The sequence below is a fragment of the Trematomus bernacchii genome, unplaced genomic scaffold, assembly GCF_902827165.1.
Source record: "Trematomus bernacchii unplaced genomic scaffold, fTreBer1.1, whole genome shotgun sequence".
In the NCBI taxonomy this organism is placed as follows: Eukaryota; Metazoa; Chordata; class Actinopteri; order Perciformes; family Nototheniidae; genus Trematomus; species Trematomus bernacchii.
Genome location: NW_022987782.1, coordinates 1,843,867 through 1,863,591, shown reverse-complemented (window position 1 = coordinate 1,863,591; position 19,725 = coordinate 1,843,867). Strand labels below are relative to the sequence as shown.

The 19,725-nt window shown below is 40.9% G+C and overlaps 1 protein-coding gene across 3 annotated transcripts in view; it reads left to right on the top strand.

The window, feature by feature from the left end:
• cep192 (centrosomal protein 192) overlaps positions 1–19,725 on the top strand; it is a 39,033-nt gene that overhangs the window by 5,464 nt on the left and 13,844 nt on the right. For all 3 annotated transcript variants that reach the window (XM_034149362.1, XM_034149361.1, XM_034149363.1), the window contains exons 13-39: positions 1,668–1,823; positions 2,221–2,497; positions 2,587–2,736; positions 2,824–2,888; positions 3,027–3,251; positions 3,538–3,676; positions 4,120–4,196; positions 4,283–4,570; positions 4,903–5,734; positions 6,114–6,231; positions 6,423–6,579; positions 6,957–7,638; positions 7,778–7,969; positions 8,262–8,410; positions 9,139–9,369; positions 9,525–9,650; positions 9,788–9,928; positions 10,203–10,266; positions 12,472–12,611; positions 13,316–13,408; positions 13,610–13,728; positions 13,981–14,178; positions 14,616–14,706; positions 14,906–15,085; positions 15,214–15,474; positions 18,041–18,162; positions 19,082–19,191. In XM_034149362.1, coding sequence (XP_034005253.1) covers positions 1,668–1,823; positions 2,221–2,497; positions 2,587–2,736; positions 2,824–2,888; positions 3,027–3,251; positions 3,538–3,676; positions 4,120–4,196; positions 4,283–4,570; positions 4,903–5,734; positions 6,114–6,231; positions 6,423–6,579; positions 6,957–7,638; positions 7,778–7,969; positions 8,262–8,410; positions 9,139–9,369; positions 9,525–9,650; positions 9,788–9,928; positions 10,203–10,266; positions 12,472–12,611; positions 13,316–13,408; positions 13,610–13,728; positions 13,981–14,178; positions 14,616–14,706; positions 14,906–15,085; positions 15,214–15,474; positions 18,041–18,162; positions 19,082–19,191 — 5,383 coding nt within the window. The remainder of the gene's footprint in view (positions 1–1,667; positions 1,824–2,220; positions 2,498–2,586; positions 2,737–2,823; positions 2,889–3,026; positions 3,252–3,537; positions 3,677–4,119; positions 4,197–4,282; positions 4,571–4,902; positions 5,735–6,113; positions 6,232–6,422; positions 6,580–6,956; positions 7,639–7,777; positions 7,970–8,261; positions 8,411–9,138; positions 9,370–9,524; positions 9,651–9,787; positions 9,929–10,202; positions 10,267–12,471; positions 12,612–13,315; positions 13,409–13,609; positions 13,729–13,980; positions 14,179–14,615; positions 14,707–14,905; positions 15,086–15,213; positions 15,475–18,040; positions 18,163–19,081; positions 19,192–19,725) is intronic.

Sequence of the window (19,725 nt, the reverse complement as noted above, 5' to 3'; positions counted from 1 at the left end):
TATTCAGAAATGGAAGAAAGACAAAATTACCATCATTCACCCTCGGTCAGGGGCTCCACACAAGATCTCGCGCTGTGGGGTATGAGGATCATGCTGACTATAACCCCAGAACACCATCCCCACCATCAAGCATGGAGGTGGAAACATTATGCTTTGGGGGTGTTTCTCTGCTAAGGGGACAGGACCACTTCCCTGCATCGAGGAGAGGATGTACGGGGCCATGTACCGTAAAATCTTGGCCGATAGCCTCCTTCCCTCAGCCAGGACACTGAAAATGGGTCATGGAGGGGTCTTCCAGCAGGACAATGACCCTGAACATACGGCCAAGGCAACACAGGAGTGTCTAAAGAAGAAGCACATATAGGTGATGGAGGGGCCTAGCCAGTCTCCGGACCTTAATCCCATAGAAGATCTGTGGAGGCAGATGAAGCTTCCAGATGCCAAGCATCAGCCTCAAAACCTTCAGGATTTGGAGAGGGTCTTCAGAGGGGAGTGGACCAACATCCTTCCTGAGATGTGCACAGACCTGGAGACCAACTACAAGAAGCGTCTGACCTCTGTGTGTCCAACTAGGGTTTCTCCACCAAGTACTAACACATGTTCTGCAAGGGGATCAAATACTTATTTCCCACACTTAAATGCAAATCAATTTTGATCTTTCATATAATGTCCATTTCTGGATTTTCTTTTGATATTCTTACTCTCACTGTTAAAATAAACCTACCATTAAAATGATAGACTGTTCATTTCTTTGTAAGTGGGCAAACTTACAAAATCTGCAAGGGATCAAATACTTATTTCCTCCACTGTATTTTTCATCTCTGTATGATATAGTTTTTTATTTTTGTTGAAACTTTGCTTCTATTTTAAAGTGGACCTATCATGCTATATTTGAATAATATAGTGTAGGACCATACCTATATAAGGTATATTTATACTTTCTTTTCAAAATACCAAACAGATCATGCATTTTAGCCATGCCTCATTTTGCTCAATTTGACATATTTTAGCTCTGTTTTTGCAAGGGCAGATTCAGTGAGAACAGCACCACCTACAGGCCTGGCATATGTACTACAGCGTCTCCAGCGCTTTCGAACGGCAATGGCCGTGGCTGTCTCCTCCTGATTGGTGGAGTTGGCTCAATAGCTGTAGCGCCACCGTCCTGACGTCAGGACAGTGTTCAAATCTGGATCAGTTTTTATCAGATCCGTTGCAGCCCCTTTTTTAGAGATTTGGGTATGGAGGAAAATAGAGAGGGTTGTGTTTTCTGACACTTGGTGAGTTCCCTGGAACACCGGGGACACATATTCATGTATAAAAGACGTACAAAAGTGCATTTTGCATGATAGGTCCCCTTTAAGCAAAATAAGTAGCAAACTGTCGACCATGCACATTCCAGACAAAGAGTTATCTAGTCTTTCTCTTCCGAAAGTTAGATATGGAGTAAAATATACATTCTAAAACTGTGTTGTCTGTCATAGTGTGTTTGCCTGTTTGTTACTGAGGACCGTTAGCCTCAAGGATTTAGAAAATGTAACGTTGTCTGTTGCATGGAGATGTGAAGCACTGCACAACAGAATACAGTGATCAACTCAAACAAAGGCTGAAATATTCATGCATATAACATAAGGCTCTGGTTGTCAATGTGATTCTCATTTCAACACCAGGATGCCATGGAGAGCTCACAGTCTAGGCCTGCTGTTGACAGACTGTTGGACTCCGCCTACCTGAGGAGTGGAGCTGCACTCCAGAGACCTCAGGAATCGGCCAGCCTCACATTCTCCTACCTTCAAGGCACCCAGGGGAGCTTCCACGTCTCTCAGGTACAATACATAACAGGGGAATGGGCGAAAGTCAGGGTTTTATAAAGACCCATGTACCTATTATCCTTGGGGCATTTTGACTGGATGTCAGCATTATAGATAGATAGATAGATAGTACTTTATTGATCCCAAATTGGGAAATTGTTTGAGCACACAATGAAACAAGGACACTACCATTGCAATCTGGTCATCTTTGTTGGTTTTGGGCTTTGTCACAACTTCCCCTACAGGTAAAGTGCATGGAGAAGGCAACCTTGAAGAGGGAAGTTATAGACCTCATCAAGATTGATTGTGTGACATTTCAAATGTAAACTACTTAAGAAGAAATGTTATCATTATAGCTTTTCAAGACACTTTTAAATAATAGGTCTGACAAAAGCATTCAAAAACATTGTAGGTACTGCTTCCTGAATGCCATGATGGGGACAATGAAGATGGTGATGATGGAGTAGATGAGCCTGATGGTGCCAGGCATTCGTTGGGCTTAAGAGGAGGGCCTTGTGGGAATGTAAGTGTTGCAGAGGCCTCAGACGGTACCAGTGAGGATGACAACACTCCCCTTTCAACTTCCCTGGAACCCAAGTATTTCTCCCAGAGCATCCACCAGGACACAGAAGATTCAGATGATGGGTGGAATTATTGCCCAGACAACCTGGAGCAGGAATTTAAACAAGGTTGTCTTTATCTCAATACATATTGTGGCTTGTTTCTTGGTGTAAGTGTATATGTATATACGTGTTAACAGCATGGCTCTCCTCTTCAGGTGCACATGCCACACAGAGTGTGGTTTACCAGAACGATGAAGGACAGTGGGTGACTGACCTGGCATATTACTCCTCCTTTGAGAAAGAGGTTGATGGGAAGACTTCAGAGAATGTTGGCCACTTACAGACTGAGGAATTTCTTCCTCCCAGTATGTAAAAAAAGTCCAAAGCTTATTTAACAATTTTTTTGTACTTATATAAATCGATGCCTATTGCTAATAAATAATCCTTTGCAGGTGATGCTTTGGAAAAGATGGCTAAGGATCAAGAGAAATTTGAGAAAGAGCACCAATTTATGCAGGTATACAACAGCTCCCTTTTTTCAAATATTGTTTGTCACAATCAAATGAATTGTAAGAGTCTGGCACACTCTCAGCCACGCTGTATTTAGTAAAGCACAACCTCTTGTGGTTTATTGTGAGTATTGCTGTTTACACAGGAGGAGAAGATGGAACCAGCCAGCAGCAACAGCACCTTTAACAGCGACTCCTCTTGGAAGGTTCCCCCCAACAGTAACATCCTGATGAGGGCTTCGCAGGTCTCCACAGAGTACAAGCAGGGGGACCAGAGCTACCTGCGACTGACTTTGGGCCAGTTTTTTGGACAGCGCTCTGAAGCCCTTGGCTGTCTTGGCAGTGCTGATGATTTGGATTTTGTTAAACGGGTCAGTACCATTTTCTTTTTTCCTTGTGTTGTTACACAAATAATGTCCTTAGTATCAGTCTCTTTGGGAATTGATTTCAAGACTATAAAAAATGTGTTCATACATAAACCTATAGATGAGATGTGCATCCACATTGATATGCAGCTGCTGTTTGATCTAGCTGCAGATGTTGTATTAGTTGTTGTGTTTCTGCTAACTTTATGTCAAGTTAATACACTCTAATGGTTGAGGTTGCATTAACTTCCGACTGTAACATGTAGTAAAAGCTTGGTCTTTTGTCCTCTAGCCTTCCTTTGGCTACATCATTACCTCTCCAGAGAAAAGGGACCCATTTCCCCTCATTCATCCCTCAGAGTTATCAGCTACAGGCAACTCTCTAGCTGACACTATGGAACCCAGTGAAGCAGATGAGACACTCAACCCAGGTGTGTTCACAATATTGTTATTGCTGATTATTACATGGCTTAGTTGAATACTCGATTCTGATTGGTCAATTCAGAACACGTGACACGTTGTTAATCCAGAACAGACAGACCGCTGTCAAGGACTTATTGACCGTTGTTAAGGACGCTCACATCTGCACAAACAAGTCCGTTCGATTTAACTGTATACAGTTTGGCCGAAAAGCAAACTGCATGCAGTTTGCTTTTCACCTTCATGCCGATGCTTTTCACCTTCATGCCGATCTAGATCCCTCCGCTTCGCGTCGGGCTCCTGATCTGCCTGTCAGTGTTCTTTTCCCCATAATGACCGCGTCGCTGCACATTATCCCTTACATAATCACCTTCTAGCCTCACCTTTTTGTTTGCATTTTCTAAATGATTTAGACTGCTTTTCTGATTATTATTCATGATCATCTCATTTGCAGAAGACCTGGACCAAACTCTTGAGGCACCAGGTGAAAGGATGTCACTGAAAGATGAAATTGCACCGTATGAACAGGAGGTACAGGGGCTTTTCTGATATGTAATATGTAGGACTACATGCATGGCAGCATGTCTTTCTGACATAAAATCACTTCTTCTCTTCAGGATCATACTGTAAGAGCTGCACCTGACCACCATGAGGGCTCTGGCTCTGATTCAAGCTTAGGTAACCAAAGCGGTGTGTCCCCTAACAGTAACAACAGCCAAATGATGCTGAGTATCAGCACAATTGCTTCAGCCATTGCTGATGCGTCCATCAGCACTGACCCATCGCAGCTGGCTGCCATGATAATGGCGCTCTCCAAGAGAAGTAGGGCGATGAATAGACCTGAGAGAGCAGACCATGTTGGACCTACGGTCAACTTTACAGAGGAACCACACTCAGTGGAACATGTAAGGCCTTGATATTCTATATTTTAAAGTGTGCATTTTGGTTTGATCAACTATGTACTGTACAATTGCTCTCAATCTGGTTTGTTTTCTTGAATTTGAATTTTTTTTTATAAATAGCTTTATTACATATTACATAATATGTTGATTATTTGTCTAGTCTTTATTTAAAAAATCTCACTAGAGGAAAACTCAAAATCTTACTTTTGTTTCCCTCTTAAACGTTACAAATGTTTTGGAGTGTCCAATTTTAGATAAAACTCTGTATTTACGATACAGGGACAGGTCAACATTGTGAGTGCCCTCTCCTTTTTTTCAATGTTCCCCCTACACAGATCCTCCCTGAGCCAGATCAGAGCAGCCTGCTGGACATACTGCACAGAAGCACCTGTGTTGGAGAGCTGAGTGCCTTTGACATGGAGAAATACCTGAAAATGACTGAAGTGTCATACAGCCCTGACGCCTCTGTGGCTCACACCACCTTTGACCTGACTGCCTGGGCTAACAACCTCAGCAGCTCTCAAAGGAACCCTCAGGGGGGGTTTCCTGAGGAACAGGGGAGCTCAGCTCAGCAAGTGGACAGTAAGACTCAACAGAAGCCAACAATAACAGAAACTGGGGAGAAAGGCCGAGGAGGAGAGACCTCAACAAACACTAGCTTGTCTACAGAGCCAAATTCATTATCTCCCGGTCATAAGGGTCACTCAAAAATAAGCTCTATCCCTCGTCCCCGTACATCTTTCAGCTCTGCCAGAAGATCTGAGGGCTCAAGGCAGACTTCAACTCTCACGACTCTGGCAGACAAAAGGACTTCCTCTGGCAGGGACCTTACAGAAAATGTCAAGCCAGGAGAATGGAACCAACAGGCCTCCAACAATATTAGATCTTCCTTAGAAACATCACAAAAGAGTGAAACAGGATCCTCTTCTACACCTGGAATGCAAAATATCCTACCAGGTTCATCTAAAGGTTCCTCTTCTCCGCCACAGAGGGTGAAGACTGCAGGCCAGCAGCAGCAGCAGCAGGAGGAGGAGGAGGAGGAGGAGGAGGGACAAAGCAATTTTCCAGCGAAGAATATCATGGCTGCTCCTCTACCTGGTAGTTCTGTGGAGAAGCATGTTGGCTTCTCTGGCCAAAACAACCAGCATCCACTAGACCCTGCACCTGGTGAGTACAAATACAGAAATATGGAGTTTCTAATTAAAACCGTACACATGCAACAGTTGTAAGCACCCTTATTCAAACAACTGTGAAGACCAGTAGCCACCATATTATTAATAATAATAATGCAATGCAATTTTCCAAAACATGTTCATTACATAGTTAAAGCAAGATTAAAAACAACACAGGATGTATGCAGATCAATTCAAGGTTATAGACTATGATAAAACGGAAATAAAACTGCTAAATGCTATGTTTTGAAAAGTGATTTCACTGATTCGGCAAGCATCACAAAATATGAAAGTACATGATGAGAAAGTATTGTCCCTCTGAGAACATTGAGATGGCATCATAAATGTGTATTGTAACTATACTTGTTTCCCAGAGCTGCTGAAGGGTTTTGCTGAGCCTTGCGCGGAGGAGACGCAGTATAACTTCCGACCGTCCACCTCTCCGCTTACTCACTCCTCTCCAAGTCAGACCTCCATTCCCAAAGCTGATGGGTACTGTTCTACAGATGGTTTTCAGTGAATCAAAGAAATTAATAATAGTAGATTACATGAAATAGTAATAATGACTTAATCATAAATAGTCTGTTGTTTAGTTGATTCATATTATTACGGTTAGACACAGGACATTTGCATTTTCAGTCATTATTCATGTATTTCTTTGTTCTCATGTTTTCTTGTCCTAGTATGGTGTCCCCTGATTCATCCAGTGGTGGTCTAGCAGGCAGACATCCAGATCTTGACCTCTCTCCTCAGTCAACCTGCTCCAGCCCCAGTCTCAGCAGGCTCACATACATCTCAATGAATGATGGCACTGTCATACCTACACCTGACAGGCAAAAGGTACCGCAGGACAAATTCATGCAAGAATATAACCTTAGATGAAACCAGACTAAAAGCTCCCCTCATGTTACACAAAGCAAAATGGTCTGTGCTTACGTAGGTAAACTTCAGGTCCTGCTAGACACATTTAAAAAAACAAAACAAACAGGTGCCAGTTTGCCTTCGGGGCACTGCAGAGGTGCCCTTGATCCAGGCACTGGAACCCCCACACTGCTTCCTGGCGCTGTATAATAGCTGCCCACTGCTTTTAATACTTGGATAGGATGAATGCACAGACAACCTTATATTAAAAATGATATATGTATATTTTATTTTTCTGTGTATGTATTACTCACAAGTGTCGTATTCATTATCTTGAGTTGTTATTCTGTCCACAGAATAACTGTACCATGGCACTGAGCACCACCATCATCAGGTTCAGTCCAACTCCACCTCTGGATCAAGATGAACAGTCTGCCCAAGATATTCTTGGCTTGCCTAAAAGCCTGGACCAGGTGCGACCACAGCATTCTAAAAGTCTGGACCCACTACCAGCACAGCAGAGTAAAAGCCCAGAGCCCTCACGTAGTGCATCTGGTCTGAGCTGCACTCGCAGCCAGAGTGAATGTAACTACCACTTCCCCGGAGACAGACCTGGGGATCACTCAGCAGGTTACGGGAACCACAAGCACATCTCTGAGTCCAATGTAAGACAGCTCACTAAAGTGGACTCAGGCTATTGCAGTAATCTGAACATTCAGCAAACTAACAGCAGTGCACCTCCGAGCTCTCAGTGGGGAGCTGCTAGCTCAATGGCATCGTCAGTGTATGCTGGTAGCCTTGGAATGCCATCATACACATCAGGGGGACTTCACTATGTACCCATCCCCAGCTTTAAGCCCCAGTGTGCTGGCTTGATTGACCCTCCCCACCAAGGAGATATACAGTCCCTTCTCGCTGGACGCTCACTTTTCAACTCGCAGCTGGCTCAGCAGTATTTGGGACCTGAAGTTCCATTACATCCTAGTGCCTATCATGTGGGAGCAACAGGACATGGTCTCTTCAGTGTGTCCTCTACAGGCATGTCTTTTGTCTCTGCTTTCATGAATGAGATATACTAAAACCACTACAAAGTTAATAATGATGCAACATGATGGTTAAAGCCCCTATAATATATAATACAATGAGATAAATTAGTTCTCTCCCATTTTTTTACTAGGCATACCCAACACTGAACTAACAGGGAGACACGTCCATCCCACATCAGTTCCTCTGGGGATTCCTGGCTCTGCTGGAACACATCACCTCAATAGACCCCATTACGGCCAGCAGGACGGGGGAATGATGGGAAAACCCTTCAGTCAATATGGTGTAGAGCCAATTGGGGCCGGTGGTCTTGAGGATCTGAGAGGTAGCCATGGACTTCACTTCCTTTACCTATTTTATTATATTGTGTACACTCTTGAAATGATTTTCTTCTTAATGTTTTATCTTGTAATACCATAATAAGTCATATACAGTATGTGGAAAACTGTTTTGTTAAATACAGGACGATAGTTTTGTTTTAGAAGATTGTATCAAGCATTTTCACTCATTTTTGCTGCAAGATTGTCTCCTACAATAAGACACCACTTCCAACTTGTTCTCCATGGAGTGGCAGCATTTCCCTGTATCAGCTCTCCCTGTTCCACTGTCATCCTCAGGACAAGTGGTGGTGCCAGAAGAACTGCGGTTCCCTCACACCTGCTGTGTAGGCATCGCTTCACAAACCTCCCTGAGTCTCTTCAACCCCTCGGAGAGATGGCAGCAAGTAGCAATTACTGTCACCAGCTTGGCCATTGATGGAGAGAAGGTGAGCAGAGTTGGCTTGATGCTATACAGTGGCAAAGAGCATAATGCAACAAATATCGTAAAAGATTGGGTCCAAAAAAAAAAGTCAGCTTGTAATAACTTGCAAAATAATTTGAGTCTAGTTGTAATGACACGGTTTGGAGATCAATCGAATAGACAACCATTTTGTGATTGTAAATCCAGCACTAACTCCATTTCCACCAATGTAGCAATCCAGAAACGTTTTTCATGAACACCATTTAACCACTACTGTGATGATTGCAGCTGATCAACTGCTCCTGAATGTGCTCAGAACCAGGTCTAAGCTCAGAGGGGTCTTTCTCTGTAGCGGCTCCCACACTGTGGAATGATCTGCCCTTGCACATCAGACAGGCCTCCACACTGCCTGTTTATAAATCGCTTCTGAAATCCCAGCTCTTCTCCTTAGCGTATTGACATCTTGATTGTTGCTTTTATGCTTTTAAATAGTCTATTGTTTTTTCTTGTACTTGTTTTATGGTGTGTGTGAGCTGAGCTGTGTTACTTTTTGTATGTTTTGTTTATTTGACTGTACAGCACTTTGGTATGGAGGTTTTAAAGTGCTTTATAAATAAAGCTGTATTGTATGATTGACTGTAAGATTAGCAGTTAACCTGGTTCCTTAAATCGCTTAATAGTTAATATTCAGGGTCACCCCTACTGACAACAATGCTCAAATTATTACTTCTGTCTTTGTTGCCAACCCTACAGGTGGATAGCCTCCCGTTCCAGTGGCTTATAGTGAAAAACAAGACCATCATTGCCCCCAAGAGTACAGAGGAGCAGAAGTTGTTGTTTATCCCTCCACAGGCTGGTGTCTACCAGTGTGTCTTTAGTGTTTGCTCCTGGCCTGCATCTGCCGAGACAGAGGTTGCAGCCAGGGCCAACATCTTTGCTAAAAGAGTTGTTCTGGTTGCTATAGCAGAGAATCCTGCGCTAGAGGTAAGGGCCCCAGTGCAAAGATCACACTCTTCAGAGATTCATTCAACATTGTGTTTTAATATTGTAGAGATTCAATGCTAATCACACTTTTATTTAAATTGAATATGTTGCTTATCAATTGCAAGAAAGGTTCTTAAATTGAGTTTGATTCCCAGGTTGAATTAAATGAATCAGGCTGTCTGGATTTTGGAGACCTTTCAGGAGGCAGTGCCAGATCCCTTCCTCTCAAACTGCTCAACATGACTCATGCTACAGTGCCCATCCGTCTGGTCATCAGTGCAGTGAGTAAATAGTACCATTTAGAAATGTTCTCATTACAAGCACTTGCTTTTCTTTGCAATGCAAAAGTGCAAAAACACAGCAGTGAGCATGATAAACAATATCTGAGTGGTTCATTTTTCACATCTCATTTACCCAGAACGCTACAGCCTGGAGGTGCTTCACCTTTTCCAAGCACCCTGTTACCAACACATCTGAGGCGAAACAGCAGGCTGGACACATGGCCGCAGTGTCCTCTCCCTCGGTGATGAATCATGTGATGCATGCCAGCTACGAACAGGTTAGAATTGCCATAATCCTTATAACCTCATTCAGCTTCTTGGTCTCTTATTTTATTATTTATTCATTCTGCCAGTTTTTGTTTTGTGTTTTAACTAAAGCATGCTCAGGCAATTGTGGTATCCACCAAAATGAAAACTGTTATTGCTGTGATAAGACAGGTGGAGATATGGGTAACATAGTTTCACAGTTCCAGTTCTCTGTATCCGCTAGTAAGCAGTGGAATTTGCTTCATCAGTAACATGACAAATTGCACTTTTGTTCTCTTTTTTCAGAATCCACAGGGCTTTATGGTCTGGGTTCACTTTAAGGCTCCTCAGAAGTACACAGTTACTTCAGGTAATCAATTTGGATTAGATACTTGACACTTTATTATAGTAACTGCCAGAGGTCACAAATTGTATGACTTTTGACTCGACTTGACAATATCACAAAATACTTGCAACTCGACTTGGACTTGAACACCAATTACTCGGGACTTGGACTCGATTAGACTTGATACTTTAATGCAGGGGTCTCAATGCGTCGATCGCAAGCTTCAGCCGCTCCTACTCAGCTTTGCTGAAAATCCATGCAGGCAGAGGCGGGACTTTATTTTGCTGGGCACACTATGCGGCCAATCATATGCGAGGACACACTAGGATCATACCATTATGTGAAAGAAGGGAGGGGGGGCAGACGCTCCAAAGATAGCAAGTATAGTGGTACAGGCCAGCTGCACAGAGAGTCAGAAAGAAGGGGAGACGGATTTAAATGCAAGCGCTTAGGGGAAAAAGTCAAGAAATGAGCGAAAACAGAAAAAGAAGCTTCTGGCTGCATTTCAATGATATTGGAGAAAGCAAAGCTGAGTGCAGGATTTTGTAAAATGAAAATATCTTTCAGAGCAGGGTTCTAATGTTGTTGTTGCCAGAGGTGGGAGAAGTACTCAAGATCTTATACTTGAATAAAAGTAGAAGTACCAGAGTCAGAGTGTATGAATACTCTGTTACAATTAAAAGTCCTGCATTCAAAATGTTACTCAAGTAAAAGTATTAGCATCAAAATATACTTAAAGTACCTATACCATTTTTGTCTCACCATCTGACTCCCATAAAGTCCCCATTGTCATCCATACAGATGAAATCAAGCAGGGAGTTTCATACAAATACTTAGGTGTAATGATTGACCATCTGCTGTCATGGAAGGAGCACATTGAATATCTGTACAAAAGGGCAAAACAAAGAATTGATTTTCTCTGCCGTCTTAGGTCTTTTGGGGCGAGCAGAGAAATTCTTCTGTTGTTCTTTACATCTGTGATCATGTCCATTCTACAGTACTGCAATACTACCTGGTACAAATGTTTGTCAGCAGCTTTCAAATCAAAACTGCTCCACCTGTTAAAAATCTGCTCAAAGATTGTTGGTCAACCCTGTCAGAGACTCTATGACTCAGCCTATCATAACAACCTAGTGATGCTGTCCAACAACATCATCTCTGACCCAAAGCATGTTCTGAACAGTGAATATGAACTGCTACCATCTAATCGGAGATACAGGGTCCCACGATTCAATAAGGTCAGACTGAAGCACTCCTTTGTGCATCAGTCAATCCTCTTTGAGCTGAATCCCAGATCAAATGCACGCTGAAGGGTCATGAAAATGTTTTCTCTCAGTGATTGTGCGGTTATGTTAAATGTTCGTTGTTTGTTTCATGTGTTTCTTGATATTTGTCTCTTGATATTTGTCTATGTTGGTGTTGGACATGGAGCTGCTGTGATGCAAGTCACATTTCAGACTTGATCTGACCAATAAAGTATTATCATATCGTATATACCTACTTAACGTATTAAGTACGTGTTCTTTTCCCGATAATGACCACCTCGCTGCACATTATCCCTTACAAAGAAATGGATTGTGGGTCCCTTATAACATGTTGTACACAGTGGAAATAAACATTCTGGTCAACTTAACATCAGGGATCTTATAAACTAAACTCATTATGAATCAAACCGTCACAGTAGCCCAACCTTACTGTTCCCTCTTAAAATAGAAAAAAACACATTACTTTACCAGCAGAGAGATTGGTTAGTAAATTATTAATATGACGAATAAAGAGCAGTTTGATCTGCAATTCAATAATGAACAACTATGCTTTCACTGATTGTTTTTGTTTGTATTAGTGTTTTGAGTTCAGGGGCAACTTGTTTGAGAAATAAATACATTGTGTAAAAGCACTCATGATTTGTGTACATTTTAGATATTATATTCTGTTTTGGTGAAAAGCACATAATGACTCGTTTAAGACTTGTTTTTCAAAGTTTTCGACTTGCCCATCGGGACTTGGGACTTGACTCTGGACTTGGGTGCAAAGACTTGAGACTTACTTGTGACTTGCAAAACAATGACTTGGTCCAATATCTATCCTTGCATTTCTCATTATTGTACACCTGGAGTTCTATGACACTAAAGACTATCAGCAGAAACATACATACACAAACCATTTGAAATGTACTTACAGACCAAATATGTTCTGTTAACCCTATCTGTGTGTGGCTGTGCTTGTCAGGAGAGCTTGGTCCTGCTGATGAGTACAATGGTCGTGTGGACATTGAAGTGGATTCTCCTGGTCCTAGTCATGTGATCAGGAGTGTTCCCCTCAAGGCCAAATGTGGAACTGCAAGGGTCCATGCTCCTAAAGACCTGCAGGTAGTAAAACTGCCATGTTTTTTTTGTCGACTGACAGTGTATCTCTGCCCACCACTACAGTTCAAAAACATTGTTATGCATGTTTGTATCTCTGATTAGATACACCAGCTTGAATTCCATTGGCCAATTTAATTGAACTGGAAATCACTTTACCCGAACAAGGTATATTTAAAGATAATGAAAAAGAAGTAGTCTCAAAAAAGAAAATGCATGGAAAATACCTACCAATTTGGACAATAAGTCTAATCAGTTACTTCATATTTCTGTTTAAGAGCTGTAAGCCTGTAGCTTACGCAACTTTAAAATAGGTTATTTAGTTAAACTTAACTGTGAGATAGTCTTAGCCATAGAGAGGGTATCTTGCAATTGTAGTATCATCCAAATGTTTAAACAGCAGCAAGCAGATGGAGAATTAGTTTTACATCTGTACAAGTACACATGAGCACTCATGGCTTAAAACTTTGAAATGTTGCTGGGTTCTTTTTGTATATTTCAAACTGCATCTAAAAGGGTTGAAAGTGTTTCATATGATGTCAAAAGACATTGGGAAATAAAATGACTAGATCAATAATGAATACAAGCAATTTAGTTTGTATTCAAACTTTTTTATCATCATGTTCATCATCATGTTTAGTTCTTTGTTCAGCTTTTCCTGGCCTCTGTAGAGATGGCAGTAAAATACTTTTTGTGCTTCTTTTGTCTAGACTGTCAGTCTGTCTGCTCCACTGGGTAAATCTAGTCAACAGACGCTGCCATTAAAGAATGCTGGAAACATTGACGTGCAGCTGAAACTCAAGGTAATTCTGACCTTTACTTTTCCAATCAGATCTGGGGTTTGGGTAAGCCTCTGTGACATTTTGTGCTCAGACTGTGAAACATACAGTAGGGATTCATTGCTATTTAGCTACTTTTATTCTCCATCTCTTCCTCCTTGTTGCCTCCCATCATTCTCGTGCCTCATTCAAACATTTGCCCTCTCACTTATATTCCTTCTATAGTGCAGTGATGCTGAGGACATTTTTTCTGTGACACCTGATGAACTGTCCCTGAGGATGGGAGAGGAGCAAGGCATCGTGGTCTCCTTCAAAGCACAGGGCAGCAGGAAATATCAAGAAAGGTATACAAACATAAATTGCTTTTGCAGTAGTTCACATGGACAGCCATGGTTCTGTACATTGGATACAAAGAACAACATAATGCATTTGACATCTCTTATCTTTTTATATTAGGGGGATTTGATATGCTTAGATGAACAGTTCATAAGCAAGAGTCTTGGGTTATATCCTTGTATATCCCAAACATGTCACATCTTCAGTGGCCATCTTTACAACCCATTTGGATTGACTTGGTGGTGCTTGTTTTGTTGCAGCCTTCTCACCATCTTGGTGCTGCCATCAGGTCCTCAGTATGAGGTAACCCTGAAAGGCGAAGTTGTCCCAGAGGACTCAGGGAAAGCTCCCAGTCCCTCTGCTGATGTCGTTGTTCTCGCTGTGGCCAATGATGTTCCACCAATTCTCTCTAATAAACAGTTTGTAGCCTGGGGAGGAGTCACTCTGGGACGAGCTGTGTAAGTAACTTTTCCATTCATTTCATAATTTGTTTTTGTTACTAAATAAAACACTTATATAGGTATCAATTATTCATTGAAAAGTAATCCATAAAAAACCTGAAGTCCAGTCGTCTATGTTTTTCAATTAAATCTTGTGTAATGGTTTTGATAAGAAGGGACCGAAGTCTATAGGGAGTGTTATTTCTCAGAAGCAACATAATGGACAATTTCTCATTGAATGGAGGTAAAGTACTGACAGCAGTAAGGAGCTAAAATTCCCAAACACAATGTATGCATTCTTTCTCTTGGACCCAGGTTTAGCTCAGCTGTCTTATTAGGTCAGGACACAAATATAATGACTCAATATCAAATCATAGTTTGTCAAAGACATTTAGTTTGCCATGGGACTGCTGGACACATTGTTATTACATGACTTATCTGCCATTGCTTTCCAGGCAACAGAAGCTGGTTCTAAGGAACAATTCCACCGACGCCACGCAGCAGCTACGGTTGCTTATCCGTGGTCAAGACCAGGATTGTTTTCAGGTAGATTGTAATATTTGCAAATTGGAAAACATGTCATCTCTATTTTCTTTTATCTTTCTCACATCCTGTTTTTGTGTTTGCACATCCTGTCATAGTGCCATAGTTGTTTATATAAAACAGAACGGCTATACAACCCTAAAAGATGATGTGAATAATGCCCTACACTGTAACACAGTATTAAAACGTGTTTCTCTTTCAGCTGCAGAGTATGTTCAGTCCTGAAGAGCGCCTGACCCGACACGGAGAGCTGTCCATTCGTCCCAGAGAAGATGTGACCGTCCACCTGCTCTTTGCTCCCACCAGAGTGGCCTGCATGTTGGCCAAACTGGAGATTAAACAGTCTGGAGTCCGGCCTTCACAGCCAGGGGTCAAATTCACTGTGAGCACATGACCCCTGTCAGACCTGACCATTTTTACTCTCTTTTCCTGCCTCGTTTTTTTTTCATGTTTTCTTCATTTCTATTGAAAGACTGGCTTTATTTAGATTCCTTTGTGTCCTATCTTCAGATTCCACTGTCGGGCTACGGTGGGACGAGCAACATCATTCTGGAGGACCAGAGAAAACAGGCAGACGGCTATGTGGCAACATTGACTGACATCGCTGTCGGTCGTGTCAGTAAAGTGTGTATTTGCGTGAGGAACACTGGCTCCAGAGCAGCTTTCATCAAAGCTGTGGCCTTCTCAGATGTGCAGACACGATCAGTTATGGAACCCCCTCTCATCAGCATCGCCCCGTCACAGTTTGTGCTTAAGGAAAGGACACAAGAGGTAGCGAGAATTTTTATTACGGATTTGAACCACAAAAACTGATATTCTAAATGTTTCTTAAAATAAAATAAAGACACCAGAATTAGTAATTATATTAATACTAATGCAATATTAAAAAAAAGTATTTTCTGCGATTAATCTCATTGATATGCGCAACATTCAATAATGAACTCAAAAGTAGTGTATGGTGCAATTTTATTTTAAAAGTACTGCTATTTGAACAAAAGTGCAGTAACATTTGGTTTGCAAACACTTTAAAGGGGACCCAGAATGCACTTTTTGATGTCTTTTATACATAAATATGTGTCCCCGGTGTGTCAGGGAACTCACAAAGTGTCAGAAAATAAAACCCTCTCTCTTTTCCTCCGTACCCGAATCTCGAAAAACAGGGGTACAACAGAGCTGATCCAGATTTGCGTCCGATATGACGTAATATCGGACATGCGGACCCACGGCACTATCAGAAAGTTGCTATCAGAAACAATGCCCGACTGTTTTGGATGTAATATGGTCTGTGTTTATATTCGCAAGCATCGCTAACACTCAGAGCTAACCTGTACTGGAGAGCACATGTGTTTTAAAAGCAGGATATAAAAAAAGGAACTCGCCTTGTGGTAAAGCCGCAAGAGAAGAAGCATTTGAGCTCCATACTGTTTCAGAAATAATCCTTGAAGTGGTTTGGAACATGATATGGCGTTTAATCACGGCAGCATTGAGCTGAATCTGCCGGGTAATTCTGAGCAGCCATTAGTTCCCCCTCCTCTTTTTTAGTTTTTCAAGCTAAGAACCCGAACCTGCAGTTAACAGGGCTAAAACAGAGGGATATGAGGGATGTCTAAAATGCATGATCTGTTTGGTATTTTGAGCAAAACACATCATAGACATGTTTTTTTATTTATTTTTATATATCTGAGACTCATAATATATGCCTAAAAATAGCATAATAGGAGACTTTTAAACAAATAAGGTGCTTTTTGACAGCAGTATTCCCTTTCTATTTCCCCTCCCTTTTTATTTCTTGTAGATCTCAACTTCAACATTAATTAATGTTATCAAATATAAAACCAAAGCTATTTGCCAGGGCATTAACGTTTGATCTAGTTTGTTATAGAAAAACAAGTTACCCTCAATCCAGTGATAACTCTGGTTCTATCAACTCCGCCGTCTGAAGAGATGTAAATGTTCATGTAAGAGTTTGTTCATGTGAATGCTGCTGCAGCATTAGGCCCACCCCCTATGCTCTCAGTGGTTGAGATGCGTAATGTCGCCCATCCTAAGCCAATACTGATCAACATCCCACCCCTCCTGTGACCCAATGGTTTGTCTGTATGTGTATTCAAAGCCAGTGAGAAACTAACTTTCAAAATTATAATATGAATACAAAAAATGTTAATGCGCAATAAAATAATTGTCGGGGTTAATTAATTAATGCGTAGACGCGATAACGCGTTAACTTGCCCAGCCCTAAATAATAAAAAAAAAAATAAGAGAAGTAAATCATGAGACAAAAAAAATGCCCTTGATTTAGACTTAGCTAGTGTCTGTTAGCATCACATCATCAGATCAAATCGCAAATACATATTAATACTTTTTCATAGTCGTGTGGGCTGCCACTGATGACTCGCTAGCAACAAGTCCTTTATGCCCCACATGTTTTTTGTTGTGCCAAAGACAATATTACTTTATGGTGGAGGCAATGTAATTAACTAAAAAGTCTTGTATCCAATATGCAGGGCTGCCCCTGGCTAACTTGTGGCCCCACGCAAAATATCTGTGTTGCGAGAGTCAACAGGGGGAGGGGGGGGAGTTGCTAGTGGAGCACGTGCGTGAACTGCGAATGCCGGAGCCTCGCAGCGGCGAAACTGTGGCGCGCTTTATTGTGCCGCATTTTGCGCATAAGATGAGGCCCCACGCAGTCTGCGTGATCTGCGTGTAGGCAGGGCCTGCTAATATGCATAGAAATATTTTATCCATTTGTGTATTTATAAGTATATTATTTGAACAACAAATGTTTTATGTGGAAATGAAGATTGAATATCCTGTAAACAACTGCTCGCTAGAATAAAAAACTCTAATGTAGATTTATTAGAACCTCTAATTGGTATTGAATTTCTTAAATCTTGTGACATGACTGTGGAAAATGCGTTAATTATTTTTACTGCTTAAAGTATCAGTATTTGTGGCAATCTTTCACAAATTGCACAATCACATCATTGTTAACTCGTGTATGACGACCATAAGTCTAGCTTTAAACTTGAAATCCTCATTTTATATTTCAAGGAGCATTGTTAAGAGTTATCAATATGGGTTGGTGCGCTGAGGACCCAGTGATCCAGAATAATGGGACAATCCCTGCACTATAGTTTTTAATCTTTTATGTGCAGCAATTGTTCTTCTAACAAAAATATCCCTCCCACTTCTTTCAATACTGACGCGATAGCAGCTTCAACAAAAGGTTCCACAGCTTCAGCCATGTTGTTTGCTTTTGAAACAGTACTCCTTTTTAGTAGTTGGACATTTCTTGCAGAAATATGACCTTCTTACTAATATTTGTTTGTGTTTTCAGGTGATAACTGTACTAATAAAGTCCACTCAAAGAGAACAAGCCCTATGTCAGTCGGCCAATGCAATGCTGGCTACCGTCTGCCTGTTTTGTGGAGATGAGGTCTCCAGGCAGCAGTACAGGAGGTGAGGCCTTCAGACGCTTAGTTCAGTAAACTTGCTAAAAGAGTCATGTTGGCGTGTATGGGAGTAGTGGTAGTAGGAGGAAGAATGTAGAGGAAGTTGACATTTATCAAACAAGCAGTTCCTTTAATATATCCTTTATTATTTCCACAATAACATCATAGTCACGTATTATTTGTTATTCACAAATTAATATTTATGTGAAACTCCATAATTGTGATTGGCCCTGATGCAATTAAAGTTTTGCCTCAAACTACAGCCAATTTTTTCCATCATTCCAACTTCTGAAATAGCTTAAGGCAGCTTACACTAACAAGTCAACACAACTGTAGATACAGGTATACAGAATGTCATTAAGAATAAAAACAAATAGCCATTAAGAAAATCCCTTTTATTGAAAGAATTATAAAAACACATTTATTGAATTCATCATCAACATTCATTATCTCATAAGACAGGGAACAAGGTAAGGGACCGATGTTCTAACACAATATTTCCTTGATAACTTTTGAGAAAAGCAACTAAATGTAAGTGTATGTAGATATACTGTTTTTCTTTCAATAAAACATGCAGTTTAGGAACATTTCCCAAAAAATAAATCAAGGACAAACTATCAAGGTCCAAAAAAAATACAAAACTGCAGGATATATATAGATGTAGCTTTATTTAGGAATTTCATTATTGTTGTCAATGGTTACCCAGATGGCTGAGTGAAACAGTCGATGCATTAGAGGTTCCCCTTTAATAACAAGTCGGCAAAGATGTGTCCATCTCTATGGGCCCCCGATTGGCCCCCAGCTGCCCGGTTTCAACAGCTTTGAATTAATACACATTGTTTAGCAAACTTTTAAACGCGTTTATAGTTTGTACATCCAATTCCAGATGGTTCTGCTTTTGTAAGAAAGCTGTTTTCTCTTTTCAGATTGCTTCAGAGCAAACCGGAGGCTGTGAAGAAGGCTCTGTCTGAAAACAGTCTGCTGAAAAACATCAATTTCTATGAAACGTTTTTGGGAGAAGAAAACCTTACAGAGGGTAAGATGTCTTTATTGTGCTACTCGTATATATATATATACACACACATATATATATATACACACACATATATATGTATATGTATATGTATATGTATATGTATATGTATATGTATGTGTATATATATATATATATATATATATATATATATATATATATATATATATATATACATACACATACACATACACATACACATACACATACACATACACATACATACAAATAGAAAACGTTTTTAAAGAAGTTTTCGCAAATGTGTTAAAAATAATAAAATGAAATATCACATGTACATAAGTATTCCCACCCTTTGCTATGACACTGAAAAATTGAGCTCGGGCGCATCCCGTTTCCACTGATCATCCTTCAGATGTTTCTATAACTTGACTGGAGTCCACCTGTAGTCAATTAAATAGATTGGACATGACTTGGAAAGGAACACACCTGTCTATATGAGGTCCCACAGTTGACAGTGCACATCAGAGCACAAACCAAGTCATGAGGTCCAAGGAATTGTCTGTAGACATCAGAGGC